General features: G+C 37.9%; 1 protein-coding gene across 1 annotated transcript in view; it reads right to left on the bottom strand.

Annotated features, from left to right (window-relative positions):
• RIMS1 (regulating synaptic membrane exocytosis 1) overlaps window positions 1–16,274 on the bottom strand; it is a 475,999-nt gene that overhangs the window by 215,586 nt on the left and 244,139 nt on the right. Inside the window, exons 5-6 of the mRNA XM_003404398.3 lie at window positions 7,933–8,273; window positions 3,469–4,334 (exon numbers count right to left, since the gene is read on the bottom strand). Of these exons, the coding sequence (XP_003404446.2) occupies window positions 3,469–4,334; window positions 7,933–8,273 (1,207 nt within the window). The remainder of the gene's footprint in view (window positions 1–3,468; window positions 4,335–7,932; window positions 8,274–16,274) is intronic.

Genomic DNA, 16,274 nt, shown 5'->3' with positions numbered 1-16,274 from the left:
TCTTTTCAAATTTGGGTATCTTTTATTTCTTTTTCTTACCTAAATGCTCTAGCTAGGACTTCCAGAACAATGTAGAATAGCAGCAGTGAAAGTGAGCATCCTTGTGTTGTTCCTGATCTTAGGAGAAAATCTTTAAATCTTTCCTCATTGAGTATGCTAGCTGTTGATTTTTCATAAATGCCTTTTATCATGTTGAGAAATTTCCCTTCTACTCCCAGTTGGTTGGGTGTTTTTTTTTATTATAAAAGGTGTTGGATTTTGTCAAATATCTTTTTGGCATCAATTGAGATGACCATGTGGTTCTTCTCCTTGTTCTATTAATGTGGTGTATTATATTAATTTCTTTATGTTGAACCATTCTTTACTTTCAGAAATAAATGCCACTTGGTTACGGTGAATTATCCTTTTATTGTGCTATTAGATTTGGTTTGGTAGTATTTTGTTCAGGATTTTTGCATTTATATTCCTGAAGAATACTGGTCTGTAGTTTTTTGTTCCTTGTAGTGTCTTTATCTGGCTTTGGTACCAGGGTAACCCTGGGCTCACAGAATGAGTAAGAAAGAGTTTCCTCCTTTTCTATTTTTTGGAAAGACTGATATTAATTCTTCTTTAAATGTTTCACGGAATTCTGTAGTGAAGCCATCTGGTCCAGTACTTTTCTTTGTTGGGGAAGTTTTTGATTACTCATTCAATCTCTTCATCTGTTATGGATCTGTTGAGATTTTTTATTTGTTCTCGAGTCAATTTAGGTACTTTGTAGGTTTATAGAAATTTGTATATTTCCTCTAAAAAAAAAATAGGTTGTCTAATTTGTTGGCGTACAGTTTTTCATAATATTCTCCTATAATTCTTTTTGTATTTCTGTAGGTCAATAGTAATGTTTCCACTATCATTTCTGATTTGAATTACTTGCATCTTCTCTCTTCTTTTGTCAATCTAGTTAAAAGTTTATTGATGTTATTGATCTTTTCAGTGAATCCACTTCTGGTTTAGTTGATTCTCTCTACTATTTTTCTAGTCTCCATTTCATTTATCTCAACTCAGTGGAATTAAACTACAGGTAAAGGATTATATCGAATAAAAAATACATATATTTTTTTAATTTAATTAAAGGCTGTTTCACCTTTCAGATGCCATTTTGATTGCATTATATTTTTTGATCAAATAGTTGAAGATGTAGTAAAATGATATGAATATGTCTTGGAGAAATGTCCTTTTGTGGCACTTACTGAATTGCATTGCTATGTGTAATTACTGTTTACTGCTTATTTTTCCCAACAGTCTGTAAGCTTCAGGTGAGTATGGCACATATTTGTCTTTTTCCTTTTTTTTTTTTTGCTTCAGTACAACCATTTTATTGCTGTTAGCTGTCATTGAGTTGGCTCTGACTCATGGTAACCTTATGTAAAACAGAGCAAAAAGTTGCCCAGTCCTGTGCCATTTTCATGATCTTTGACATGCTTGGGTCCATTGCTATGGCAATTGTGTCAATCCATCTCATTTTTGCTGACACTCTACTTTACCAAACATGATGTCCTTTTCTTGGCTTGGTCTTTCCTGATGACATGTCCAAAGTAAGCAAGACAAAGTTTCATTATCCTCGTTTCTAAGGAGAATTCTGATTTTATTTCTGCTAAGACAGATTTGTTTGTTCTCTAGCAGTCCACGGTATATTCAGTATTCTTCACCAACACTTAGCACTTTATTACTTGAGTGAAAAAAATATATGTATTCATACAACAATATTAGTCATGAAACGCAGCCAAGATAGTTTATTCACTATCAGACTTTTTAAAAGCCCATAGACAATGGGCAACTTGTAAACACTGGTCATCAGAAGGTGAGCTGAATCAAAGTGACTGTTGTACATTCCAAAGACAACTATTTCAAGATGAGTACAGTAATAATAATGACAGAATGATCTTTCTTAATTGTTCCTACATACAGTATTAGATTATTGGGACATATGTACATATTTATACACAGAGAGAAAGAAAGAGTGGGAAATAAAGAGAGTAAGAGCAAGCAGTTTGGAGATAAAAGAGAAGGAAGCAAAGTGACTTTTTACAGAATTTATAATGCTCAGTATACAATTTACCAATTACAAAACAAAAATATATAAAAATAGCCCTCCCCAAATACTTTTGGAAGAAACACACAAGAGCCCCCCCCACACACACAACCCTCCCCCCACCCACACACACACTAGGATTACTACCACTATCAAATTTAGGCCTATGGCCAATTTACATTGAGTGAATAGCCACAAAATGAGGAGACTCTTCAAAAACAAACACATAATATTAAATAGAAATATTTTCTAGATCGGCATTTTCTAATAGAACTTGAAGTGATAATTCTTGAGCTCTTAAAGAACTTAGTTTCTAATTATACTTAATTTTAATTAAGTTAAATAGCTACCCGCAGCTAGTGGCTACCATATTGTGCAATGCAGGTTCAGACAGAAAAAAAGAAAACCTATCATGCAATTTGTTCAATCACTCCACAATTTTCCAAAACTAAAAATGTAATAGGTAAAAGAACTTCATGCCTCAAAGTTACTACCCAAAACACAATATATAATATGTTGCTGTTTTTAGTGTGGCTGAATTGACCTCGACTCATGGTGACCCCATGTGTTACAGGATAGAACTGCTCCATAGGGTTTTCTTGGCTATAATCTTCTTTTTTTTTAAATAAGTTTTACTGTGCTTTAAGTGAAAGTTTACAAATCAAGTCAGTCTCTCACATAAAAACTTATATACACCTTGCTACATACTCCCAATTACTCTCCCTCTAATGAGACAACTTGGCTATAATCTTAAAGGGTCGCTATGAGTTGGAATCAATTGGACAGCAAAGGGTTTGGGGTTTTTGTTTACTTGTTTGAATGCTGAAGGAAGCAGTTGTCAGGTCTTTCTTCCATAGGGCCCCTGGGCTGGTTCGAACCACCAAACTTTAGGGTTAGCAGCCGATAGCAACCTGCTTTCGCCTTCTGGGTCCTATCTACATATAACATATATGCATGGCATAATTTTTGTCAAGTAAATTCCTTCACAAATTGTGAGAAAGATTCCTTTAAAAAATACTACCTCTTTAACTGGAATATTTTACCACTAAAGTAAGAAAAGGAAAAAAGTACATTTCTCTTTATCAGGCACAGTTTTGGTTTTCTAGGGGGAAAATTTTTTTTTTTCCTTCAGACAAGTCCATCCCAAAATAATAAACACACAAAACTGCATACCTAATTTTCCACAGTGAAAGAAAAAAAAAAAAGGCCTTTCGTAACCCGAATTTGGAACTTAAACGCTTAGATTTTCAGCCGGCACGGTCCTCTCGCCCCAGCCCCCTAAGAACAAAACCTGCTACCACTTCAGAGCTGCCTGAGAGCATTCGGAGAAGCAACTCCAAACCCAGCCCGCCGGGCAGACCGGAAAGGTCCGGGCGGGCCTGGCACCGCCCCCTTACCTTTCTCGCTGACGCTCTCGCTCTCCAGCTCCACGTCTTCGCAGCTGGTGTACTCGGGTGTCGACACGCCCTCCTCCTCTGAGCTGCTCACCGACATCTGCCGCTTCTTGCCGCCCCTCTTGGACCGGTGCGGCTTGGGAGGGGACGGCCGCACTGATTCGGACTGGTCGGAGCTCAGCGAGTCGTTCCGCAGCATGGTTTCCACTTTCTCGCGCTTAGCCTTCCGAATGAGGACGGCAGAGCTGGGATCCAGGCGGCTCTGCTTCCTGAGGGGCTCCTGGGCTTTGGGCTCCGGGGCTTCTGCGGGGACGGGCCCATGCCTGGGCGCCGGCGGGCTGTGATTTGTCAGCTGCTTGGCGCCCGGCGCCCTGGGCTCCGCAGTCCTCTCCGCCGAGTAGGCCCGCGGCGAGTCCGGCGGCGAGGCCCTGGCTGCAGCCGGCGCGCGCTTGGCGGGCTTGCTCTCTGGCAGCGCGGCGCCCGCCTCGGTATGCGGGAGCGCCACGTCGCTGTGGCGCCGCTCGTGCCTCGCGCGGGACACCCGGGCGTGCATGCGCATCTGCTGCTCCTCCGGTGGCGGTTTCACCGGATATCGCGCCAGGTTCGGGTCGCTGCGGTACCTGGTCTGGTATTCCTCCTCTTTCCTTTGTTTTTCGTCCTCCGGCGCTTTGCCCTCCTCACGTTTTTCGGGCACATCTGGGTAGTCCTGTGACCGTCCTTTCTCCAGCCTTCGGTTTTCCCGCCTTTCTTTCCGCTCGCGTTCTTCCGCGGCGCCCTCCCTGGGCTGCACTGAAGACTTTGGCACGCGTTTCCTCTCGCTCTTCAGGGCCCCTTTGCCATTCTGCTCAGAAAGCCCTGAAGTCTTCTTTCTATGATATAGAAAGGAACATCAAGAAAGAGAGCAATTTATAAAGATAAAAGTGAAGACTAGACCTAAGAGACATTTTTTTTTTCAAATTCCAGCTTTAAATCCTTTGAAATAATTAGATGTCGAATTAAAAAGCGAGATGATGAAGAATCACATTAAAACTGTGTATCTGATTAGCTTCCTAAATATGGCTTCTTGCATCACAGTATATTCAAAAAGCCAAACCCGTTGCCATCAAGTCAATTCTGACTTATAGTGACCTTACAGAAAGAACAGAGTAAAACTGCCCCATAGGGTTTTCAAGGAGGAGCTGGTGGATTCCAACTGCCAGCCTTCTTTTAGTTAGGAGCCTGTAGCTCTTAGCCACTGCACCACCAGGCCTCCTCAATACATTCAGGAACTTAAAAAGTTGTTTTTGCATTTTCAAGTTCTCTGTAAATTAATCAGATCAATACAAATCATCAAATTATTTCAATAAATCAAGCTTTATGCTAACCTCTACTTCTGAATCTATGACTTAAAATTTTTGATGAAAATAACATGGATAATAATAAAATGTATACATATTGGTTCAAAACGAAATATATACTTCATATATACTTGGACAGTACATATTCACGATCTTTTATTATGCATTGGGTTAACTCTTAAAAGAAATGTGAGTACAAATATATCAATGTCAGAAATCAAAACTAATAGTACTTTTTCAATAGAACAAAAGTAATTCTAAGTAGACCATCTGTACTCACTTTTTATAACTTCCTCAGACAAAAATAATAGAAATATTAAAATTTTTAAAATTGTTATTCATTTTCATTCTCTCTCCCTTCATCGCCCACCCCCTACATTCTCCTTACTTCAGTATACAATCCACTAGAAGAAAATGCCTTCTTCTACCCTATTAAAGGCACTGATAAAAGATAACAGGATTTGGTAATCTCTGAATCCTGTAAACCCATCATTCAATTGCCCCTTTCAGCCCTTTTCTGTACAATGGGGTACACCTGATTTTGGAAAGTTCCAGCAAATATACCAGAAGTTACAAAAAGTAGATGCATTGGCTAAGTGTTGCCAACACCAGATGATCTAGTATGTGATTACAGCTGATGCAACCTTATACTTTCTTTCCCTGAGGTCCATAGATTAGGTTCTTCAGAGGGAACATGGTTTAACTGGAAGTCCAAAAGCAGACATTGTGAACAAAAGCCAAGAGAAAAATGCAAGTTGGGAAAAGGTACGGCAATTTCTATTACAAGTTACCAAAGAAGTAGCTGCTAAGAAATATTGTGGGGTCAGTCTGAGGAAGGCCTGGTGATGTTAGTAGGGAAAGGGTAAAAGATGTTAAATGTCATGGGAAAGAAAAACAGAAGCCCGGGAAATCCTTCATGAGTCACTTAGATCACATTGGTCCTTTGAAATCAAAAGGATTTGTAGCTGAAAAGAATTCCAAGGGTTGCACTGCAATTTTACAATGTAAGGAGTCTACTATAAGCACATATTAATTATTGTCGAATAGTTTTCATAAGGGAGTATACTCTTAAGGTTTTGTAGCTCATTTACGGCATAGTTGCTCTCGTTAGAAATTCATATTAAATCAGCAGTTACTTTTCCTGAAATGCTAATAAATAATGCTTACCTTGCAGAGTTCATGTGAAGACTAAAGAGACCAGGTGTGAAAATGCTTTATAAAAGGCTAGAGTAGTATGAGAATGGACGGAGTTCTCCAGTTTCCTCTGATTCTTTGCTTCACTGACTATACCTATTTTTTCATGCCTACCCTTAACTGTTACATTTCCACTAGCTCCTGCTCACTGTATGAAATATTATAAAATGTTCTTCAGTAATTTAGAATAAACTGCCGTTCTTTTCATCTTGTTTCTCTCTGAAGTTGCCCAATTCTTTACCCTCAACAACCCACATCTTTTCCTTCTCTACACCCCCAATGTCCTCATTGATTTCTTCATCTAAAATATCAAAACAATAAGCTTCTTCTCAGTTCTCATTCTTCAATTTTTTTTTTTTTTGGTGGATATTCACCATATGTCAAAAAAGGACTCATTCTTTTCTCTTTCAAAACCTCACAGCTCCAAATTCTCTTTTTAAAGTGATTATCTAATGACCACTCCCAAACTTCACCTTTAATATTTTTGTTTCTTACTCACCCACAGCAGTTTGTCACCAAATGCTATTAATTCTATCTCTGCTGAAGTAGATTTCAAGTCTCCTTCCTATCCTTTCTCCATATAATTTAGGTACTGTCATTCTCTCTTCCTGAAATGTCTTTTCCTATCCTGTGTCCTGTACAACTACTGAACATCCTATAGACCTTAATTCAGAAGTCACCTTCTCTTCCCTGGAGCTCTCAAAGTACTTTACGTATTTTCTAGTTTTGTTCAAATTGAACTTCTGGTACCATTCAGTGCGTTGATGTCTACCTTCCCTAGCATATTGGGAGAACGGGGACCATGCCTTAATCATTTGTATACCCTCTGGTACTTGGCACAGTGTTTGCTTATAGTAAACACGCAATGACTACTAGCTTGAATTATAGCTACACTCACCGAATGCTTACCACATGCCAGCTTCTGAACAGCAGTTCTCATCTAATCCCTGTAACAACCCTGTATGATGGGTTATTACTGCCTACTGTGGCAGAGCCAGGACTAAAATCCAGGACTATTTCACTCTGAACTCCTTGTTTTTATGGCATGGGTTTTAATAGGGGAGCAAAAGCCTTCTTTAGACCCTAGTCTCCCACCCAGTGGGATAAGTAAGGGCTAACCAGGCAAAATCAACCAAGCCTAGCCTAGGTCCTAAGAGAGGCAGGTTCCCAATGAGCTTCATGAAGACAAGATCTATTTCCTCTTCTTTGTTAATACTGTTGCCCAGTGCAAATACATATTTTCTATTAATCAATGAATCAACTGAAGTAACTTATCTGAGTATGTTTACTCCATGCTTAAAATCTTCAGTGGTTTTCTATTATTCCTAGGATGAAATCTATAAATTTAACCTGGTGAAGAGACCTCATGTGACCTGGCCTCTGACAATCTCATCAGTCACCTCTACCTGCATTCTTCCCCTCTGTTACTTATACTCTAGCCAATGGGCATCCTTCAGGTCCTGCACAGGCCTTTTCCCTCCAGGTTACATGCCTATGTATATACCTGGAGCACCACTACACTCCTTGCCTGGTTAATTTCTAGTCACCCTTGAAGCTCAGCATAAAAGAAAACTCCTCCAAAGAAGACTACTCTGATACATGCAACATCCCTTCCAATAGGTCAGGTTTCTCCATCATATTCTTTCAAAGCACACTTTTAATTAAAGAACTAAATGATCTGAGAGCTTTTCTGAGTTTAAGGTTGGAGGTTAGTAGTTCGGTTGGATGACTTAGCTTATGTTTACATGTGTGCATTGATAAGAATAAAACTTTTCAACAAAAATCTCCTAAGGAATGATATATTCTAGATAAGCAAAGCACCTCAGTCCTATCGTTGCCTTCTCTGTGGGTCCTTTTAATAGAAGTTAAATTCTTGAAAATAAACTTGCTATCAAAACAAAACCTTCCCTTTTGCATAGAGTTAATGAACTATTACCTCTCTCTCGGAGGCTCACTTCTAGACCTGGATGAAACTTGCTTCTGTTCGGGCCCCAAGGCTTGTTGTGAGGGCTCAGTCCCTTTGCTCCTGTCTGGTTGTGTGCTGGGAGGAGCAGTATCCTGGCAGGAGGCAGCTGCTGTGCTCAGGGGCGTCTGAGACCGCGAACGCTCTTGGAGTCGTGCTTTCTTTTCTCTTGGTACCTCAGAACCGGCACCAGAAGCTGTATCACTTAGGGTTCCATCTTGACTTGGCTGCTGAGGGCCACCTCCAAAGAACCATGCCCCAGATTTGGTTAAAATTTCTTGTTGCTTTCGACATAAATTGCATACCCACATAACCTATTTGAGGAAGAGAGAGCGATATAAATTTTCTATGCTATTCAGAAATAATTTATTTTCAATACATTAAAATATCCTTTAAGGAAAAATAAGTGGTTGTCATATTCATATATACTCTAGCAAATGTCTTGTGAAAATAATCCTTGCATAAATCACAGTCAAATATATGAATGGCTGGACTGGGATCCATCTGAAACCATAGCACCTCTTGGTGACCGTAGTAGATCTTTTTTTCTTGCCATCTCTAATTTTACGATTCTGAATTTCCCTTACCATGTATCCTTTATACTTTGTATGATGACTCTGAAGTTTAATTTAAACATGGCTGGTAACCATAAGGTTGGCAGTTTGCATCCACTAGCCGCTCCTGGGAAACCCCATGGGGCAGTTCTACTCTGTCCTACAGGGTCTCTATGAGTTGGAATTGACTTGATGGCAACGATTTTGGTTTTGGTTTACTCCCCAACTTAGGATGTATTTCAAATACAAGAAACTGTACAATCTGTGTTTTGTTTTACATCTTATGATTAGTAATATGTACTACATACATGTGGGAGCGCATAATTTCCTGATGCTACCATCAATTTTACCAATCAAAAAGAAGAAACTGCTTACATTAAATATAAAGTTCTTAAATATATGAGATTATAATAGAACATACTTTTCAACATAGTTCATACAAAACATCATAAACAGATACAAAGATAAGCCAAATATAAAGAAGCAATATATTACATATGTTTAAGATTTTTCTCTTTGAATTAAGTATGATGCTTGCCTGCAGTTACAGATAGTTCAAAAATGGGATGGGGAGCCTTTCTTAACAGATTTTTTTCAAGAGGATAAGACATAACTATTTCTACAAAAAATTATATTTATACACACATATAACACACCCACATATCTTTTAGAGATTGTACCATGCAGGAATTATACCCTGAGTAAATATTCCGGGATGTTTTCTGAACTAAATTAAAGCTGGTTTGTGCAATAACATATCTTAACAATTCACAGATTTAGATGATCAAATACAAACTCAGATAAAGGATTACTGTGATCTAACATGGGTTCTGAAACTCCATGCCATACATCAGAAAAATAAGAACAAGTGATAAAAGAAGACCAAAGTTTATTCTGAACTTTTGCTCTAACAACACTTTAAATTCAGTCTTTTCCACTCAACGAATCCTTAACCAACACTCAGTAGATCATTTCATAAAACACACATGAAAGCTTAACCTAGAAATATTAAAAACATAATACTTCTTACTGTGTACTGTATTTATATGTGTGTATATATTTGTAAATATACAGAGAACTCCATGGATAAAGCTGAGTTTGACATAAAAATGGTATTCAAATGGAATGAAATGTTCATATATCCAGATCTTGAGAGCAAAAGAAATGTGCATTAGATTTACACTTGATGATGTTACTAAGGTGATCCATGACAGAGAGGTACAGAATTCTTATATTAAAACAAACATATTGCTTATAAGAATTCATGTGAGATATTTAATATTTTAACAGAGAATATAAGCATAAAGACTTAGAAAAAGATGAAAACTATCCTGTGATTAATTTTTTAACACCAAATATGAAGAAACTGAAGATTTTTACCAACTTCTGCAGTCTGAAATTTGTCAAACATGCAATCAAGATGCCCTGATAATTACTGGTGATTGGAATGCGAAAGCTGGAAACAAAGAAGAAGGATCAGTAGTTGCAAGGTATGGCCTTGGTGATAGAAAGGATGCCAGAGATCACATAATAGAATTTTGTAAGACCAATGACTTCTTCACTGCAAATATCTTTTTCAACAACATAAATGGCAACTGTACAAATGAAATACACAGAAATCGAATTGACTACATTTGTAGGAAGAGATCATGGAAAAGTTTAATATCGTCAGTCAGAACAAGGCCAGGGGCTAACTGTGGAACAGAACTTGCTCATATGTAAGTTCAAGTTGAAGCTAAAGAAATTTAGAATAAGTTCATGAGAGCCAATGTATGATCTTGAGTATATCCCGCCTGAATTTAGAGACCATCTGAAGAAGAGTTTTGACACACTGAACACTAATGACTGGAGACCAAACATGTGGAATGAGATCAAGGACATCATACGTGAAGAAAGCAATAAGTCACAAAAAGACAGGAAAGAAAGAAAAGACCAAAATGGATGTCAGAAGACACTGAAACTTGATCTTGAACATCGAGTCGCTAAAGCAAATGGAAGAAATGATGAAGTAAAAGAGCTGAAGAGAATATTTCAAAGGGTGGCTTGAAAAGACAAAGTAAAGTATTATAATGACATGTGCAAAGACCTGAAGTTAGAAAACCAAAAGGGAAGAACATGCTCTGCATTTCTCAAGCTGAAAGAACTGAAGAAAATATTCAAGCCTTGAGTTGCAATACTGAAGGATTCTATGGGTAAAATACTGAACAATGCAGGAAACATCAAAAGAAGATGGAAGGAATACAAACAGTCACTATGCCAAAAAAAATTGGTCAATGTTCAATCATTTCAGGAGGCAGCATATGATCAAGAACTGATGATACTGAAGAAGTCCAAGCTGCACTGAAGGTACTGGTGAAAAACAAGACTCCAGGAATTGACAGAATAGCAACTGAGATACTTCAACAAAGGGATGCAGTGCTGGAGGTGCTCACTGGTCTATGCCAAGAAATTTGGAAGACAGCTACCTGGCCAACCAACTGGAAGAGATCCATATTTATGCCTGATCCAATGAAAGGTGATCCAATGGACTGTGGAAATTATCTAACAATATCATTAACATCACATGCAAGTAAAATTTTGCTGAAGATCATTCAAAAGTGACTGCAGCAGCACACTGAGAGGAAACTGCCAGAGATTCAAGCTGGATTCAGAAGAGGACATGGAATGAGGGATATCATTGCTGATGTTAGATGGATACTGGCTGAAAGCAGAAAATACCAGAAAGATGTTTACTTGTGTTTCATTGGCTATACAAAGGCATTCGACTGTGTGGATCATAACAAATTATGGATAACATTGCAAAGAACGGGAATTCTAGAACACTTGTTTGTGCTCATGAGGAATCTGTATATAGACGAAAAGGCAGTTGTTCAGACAGAACAAGGGATACTTTGTGGTTTAAAGTCAGAAAAGGTTTGGTCAGAGTTCTCTCCTTTCACCACACTTACTCAATCTGTATGCTGAGCAAAAAATATGAGAAACAGGACTATTAGAAGAACGCGGCATCAGGATTGGAGGAAGACTCATTAACAAACTGCATTATGCAGACGACACAACCTTGCTTGTGAGAGTGAAAAGGACTTGAAGCACTTACTGATGAAGATAAAGAACTACAGCCTTCAGTATGGATTGCACCTCAACATAAAGAAAACAAAAAAATCCTCAAAACTAGACCAATAAGTGACATGATGATAAACAGAGAAAAGATTGATGTTGTCAAGGATTTCATTTTACTTGGACCTACAATCAACGCCCACAGAAGTAGTAGTAGGCGAGAAATAAAACAACATATTTCATTGGGCAAATCTGCTGTAAAAGACCTCTCAAAAGTGTTAAAAAGCAAAGATGTCACTTTGAAGACTAAGGTGCACCTGACCCAAGCCGTGGTGTTTTCAATTGCCTCATATGCATGTGAGAGCTGGACAATGAATAAAGAAGACTGAAGAAGAATTGATGCCTTTAAATTATGGTGTTCTCATAAAATATCGAACATACAATGGACTGCCAAAAGAACAAACACATCTGTCTTGGGAGAAGTAACAACCAGAACACTCCTTAGAGGCAAGGATGATGAGACTTTATCTCACACAGATTTGGACATGTTATTAGGAGGGACTAGTCCCTAGAGAAGGACATCATGCTTGGTAGAGGGTCAGCGAAAGAGAGGAAGCCCCTCAAGGAGATGGGATGACAGTGGCTTCGACAATGGGCTCAAGCATAACAATTGTGAGAATGGCACAGGATCGCACAGTGTTTCATTCTGTTGTACACAGGATCGCTATGAGTTGGAACTGACTCAACGGCATCCAACAACACCAACAACATATTTCATACATAAAATTTTACACTGGTGTTCATTTAATAGAGTACTTTTTCAAAAATTATTACACTGCCATTTTAAAAACATGAAAAAATAGGGCTACAGAAGGGGAGGAAATTGGGAGTTGCTATGGAAAGGATACTGAGTTTGTTTGGTGTGACGGAAAATTTTTGTTAATAGATGGTGGAAATCGTAGGACAACAAGGTAAGTGTAACTAACACCAATGAATTGAAAACTTAAAATGTTTAAGATGGCAAAAAAGAAGGTAATAAAGGAAGAAATAGAAAATATACAGTAAGATAATAAATTTAAGTACATAGGATGTAAACCAACTAAATGTTCCAATTAAATGAAAAAAAAATCATCAGACTGGATTGAATAAAAAAAACCTAACCCAACTATTTGCTAATTATAAGAGACATTTCTTGAATATAAGGATACAGAAAGATTAAAGTGAAAGGAGAGTAAAAGAAATACTAACTACAAGAAAGCTGATGTGATTATACCAAGATCAGATAAAGCAGACAATTCAAGAAACCTTACTAGAGATAAAAAGGGGCACTTCATTATGATGAAAGATTTTCTATCCAAAAGTATTAAACTCTAATTTATATACATTAATAATTTAGCATTAACACATATAAAGCAGAACTTGACAAATTAAAAAAATTAGACAAACCACAAATACATTGTTGTCGTCAGGTGCCACTGAGTTGGTTCCAGCTCAAAGAGACCCTGTGTACAACAGAACAAAACATTGCCTGGTCCTGTGCCATCTTTACAATCTTTGCCATGTTTGAGCCCATTATTGAAGCCACTGTGTCAATTCATCTTCTGGAGTGTCTTCCTCTTTTTCTCTGACCCTCTACTTTACCAAGCATGATGTCCTTCTCCAAGGGTCCCTCCTGATAACATGTCCAATGGACGTGCATCTAAGGAACATTTTGGCTGTACTTTCAAGACAGATTTGTTCGTTCTTCTGGCAGTCCGTGGCATGTTCAATATTCTTCTCCAACACCATAATTCAAATGCATCATTTTTTCTTTGGTCTTCTTTATTCATTGTCCAACTTTTACATGCATATTAAACCCATTGCCCTTGAGTCAATTCCAACTCACAGGGCAGAGCAGAACTGCCCCACAGGGTTTCCAAGGAGCAGCTGGTGGATTCAAATTGCCAACCTTTTGCTTAGCAGCCGAGCTCTTAACCACTGCACCAGCAAGGTCCCTTGTATGTATATGAGGCCATTGAAAATACCTAGGTTTGGGTCAGGAGTACCTTAGTCCTCAAAGTGACATTTTTGCTTTTTAACACTTGAAAAAGGTCTTTTGCAGCAGATTTGCCCCATGCAATGTTATTTTATTTCTTGACTGCTACTTTCATGGGCATTGATTATAGATTCAAGTAAAATGAAATCCTTGACAAATTACTTTCTCCATTTATCATGATGTTGCTTACTGGTCCATTTGTAAGGATTTATGTTTTCTTTATGCTGAGGTATAATCCACCCTGAAGGGTGTAGTCTTTGTTCTTCATCAGTAAGTGCTTCAAGTTCTTTTCACTTTCACAAGTAAGGTTGTGTCATCTGCATATCACAAGTTGTTAATGAGTCTGTCTCCAAACCTGATGTCCCATTCTTCTTCATATAGTCCTGCTTCTTGAATTATTTGCTCAGCAAACAGATTGAATAAGTATGGGGAAAGGATATAACCCTGACACACACCTTTCCTGACTTTAAGCCCTGCAGTATCAGCTTGCTCTGTTTGAACAACTGCCTCTTGGTCTGTATACACGTTCCCACGAGCACAATTAAGTGTTCTGGAATTCCCATTCTTCCCAATGTTATCCATAATCTGTTATGATCCACACAGTCAAATGTCTTTGAATAGTCAATAAAACACAGGTAAACATCTTTCTGGTTTTCTCAGCTTTTAGCCAAAATCCATATGACAGGTGTAGTGAGGGATTCAAATACATATCTAGGAACTGACAGAACATGCAGAATAAAAATCCCTAAGGATATAGAAGAAATGAACAAAATCTGACTCAATTTATACATATAAATAGAACTGTGCTCAATAACTACAGAATAGCAAATGTGTAAATCTGTGATTCTAAAAATACATGTTCAATGCAATCTCTCCCTCCCCCCAAAAAAGTCCTAGGAAGTGTTTCTGGAAATGTACAAGGTGATCCACAAATTATTATGGAAATGCTGAAGGTCAAGAAGGACTAAGACAATTTTGGAGAAAAATAGAAGTATTCGAGACATACAGTATTTTTCCTATTACCATTCCTACGTAAAACTGTTAGGCAGGTTGCTTTTCAAATAACAACCAGATCAATTGCACAGTTATTTCTCTATTATTAGGCAAGTGATTCTTAGCTGTTCTAAAAAAATCTGTATAAGATTCCTTAAAAGTCACATTGACTATATGCTCTGAATTTTCTGGTAGTCTTACATTCATATAATTTAATTGTTTAATAAATGCAAATTAATGAAATGTTTAATAGCATGTGAATACATGTTTATATATTTGTAAGAATTTTCACATCAATCAACTCAATGTATTTTTCCTTTGTTAACTTCCCATGGCTTGTTGTTACTACATTTTTGCATTCACATTTTAGTCTCTAGCTTTTTGTTGTTGTAGTTGTTATATTCCCTGCTGTTATTTTACAGCTCCTTGAAAGGTGGTCTTCTCTCCTTTTCTTTTTATCCTTACACCAAGCATCCTATGCCATAGGTTTATTTGATGTTCAGTAAATTTCTTTTGCACTGTTTGCTTCCTTCACATTTTACAACTGTGCAATCACTACACACATCCATTACTCAGTTCATCAGTAAGCATGGCAATGCACTGCTGAGAAGGAGCCAAAAACCTCAAGGGAAAGAGAAAAGGGGAAAGATTTTACTTCTTGTAAAATATGCAACTCTTTCAATATGTAATATTACCCTCCCAGCTTGAAAATTTATAGCTTTCATATACACACATGCACACACACACACACACACGAAGGAGATCTGGTGGTGCAGTGGTTAAAAGGCTCAGCTCCTAACCGAGAAGTTGGCGGTTCAGTTCTACCAGGCACTCTGAGAGAGGAGAAAATTTTATTCTTTCCAGGAATCAAGCAGTCTGCCAAACAATAATCTATCTCACAGAGCAGCAGAGGGATTATGAAGCAGTACAATCATTTGCATATCCAAGCTAATAACTGGGTGAGAGTTATGCTCTCAGCAGCGTCTCCCCTCCATCCTCTATACCTAGTGAGCATGGAAACAAGTCCTGTCCTTTCATGCCTTGTACATTTCAGCTTTGTCAAACTTTTCAAATAACAAAAAAAGTTTAACAATATAGGAAACCCTGGTGGCATAGTGGTTAAGTGCTATGGCTGCTAACCAAAAGGTCGGCAGTTCAAATCCGCCAGGTGCTCCTTGGAAACTCTATGGGGCAGTTTTGCTCTGACCTATAGGGTCGCTATGAGTCTGAATCAAATTGACGGCAATGGTGTTTACAGGTAACAATATAACCACCTATATAAACAAACATATAAATGTAACTGTTACGCTCATCAGATTTTCAAAAATAACATTTTAAGAAGGTAGCATTAAAGATTGGCAGGGCCTAGCTCTGATTCGCAGTAACCTGGCATAAAAAAAAAATTGTTGCGTTAAATTAAACATTGATCAGTCGAATTAGGTCTGTGTTCCCTAGCCTCTTCTCAAAATCACTACTAAGATTCCACTGGAATGTTCTCTCAGTGCAGCAAGTACATAAACCCAACTTTGCTTGACTATAGGTAGTCGGAATCCACTTGTTGACAATGGGTTTGGGTGTATTACTGCTAGTCCTATTTTATTGGTTATAAAATGTAATGTATTTTATTGCATATTTATTATAACAAATTTATATAATTTACTTCAGTATTTTTAGAATTA

The sequence above is a fragment of the Loxodonta africana genome, chromosome 1, assembly GCF_030014295.1.
Source record: "Loxodonta africana isolate mLoxAfr1 chromosome 1, mLoxAfr1.hap2, whole genome shotgun sequence".
NCBI classification, from domain to species: domain Eukaryota; kingdom Metazoa; phylum Chordata; class Mammalia; order Proboscidea; family Elephantidae; genus Loxodonta; species Loxodonta africana.
This window is presented reverse-complemented; position numbering and strand designations above follow the sequence as displayed.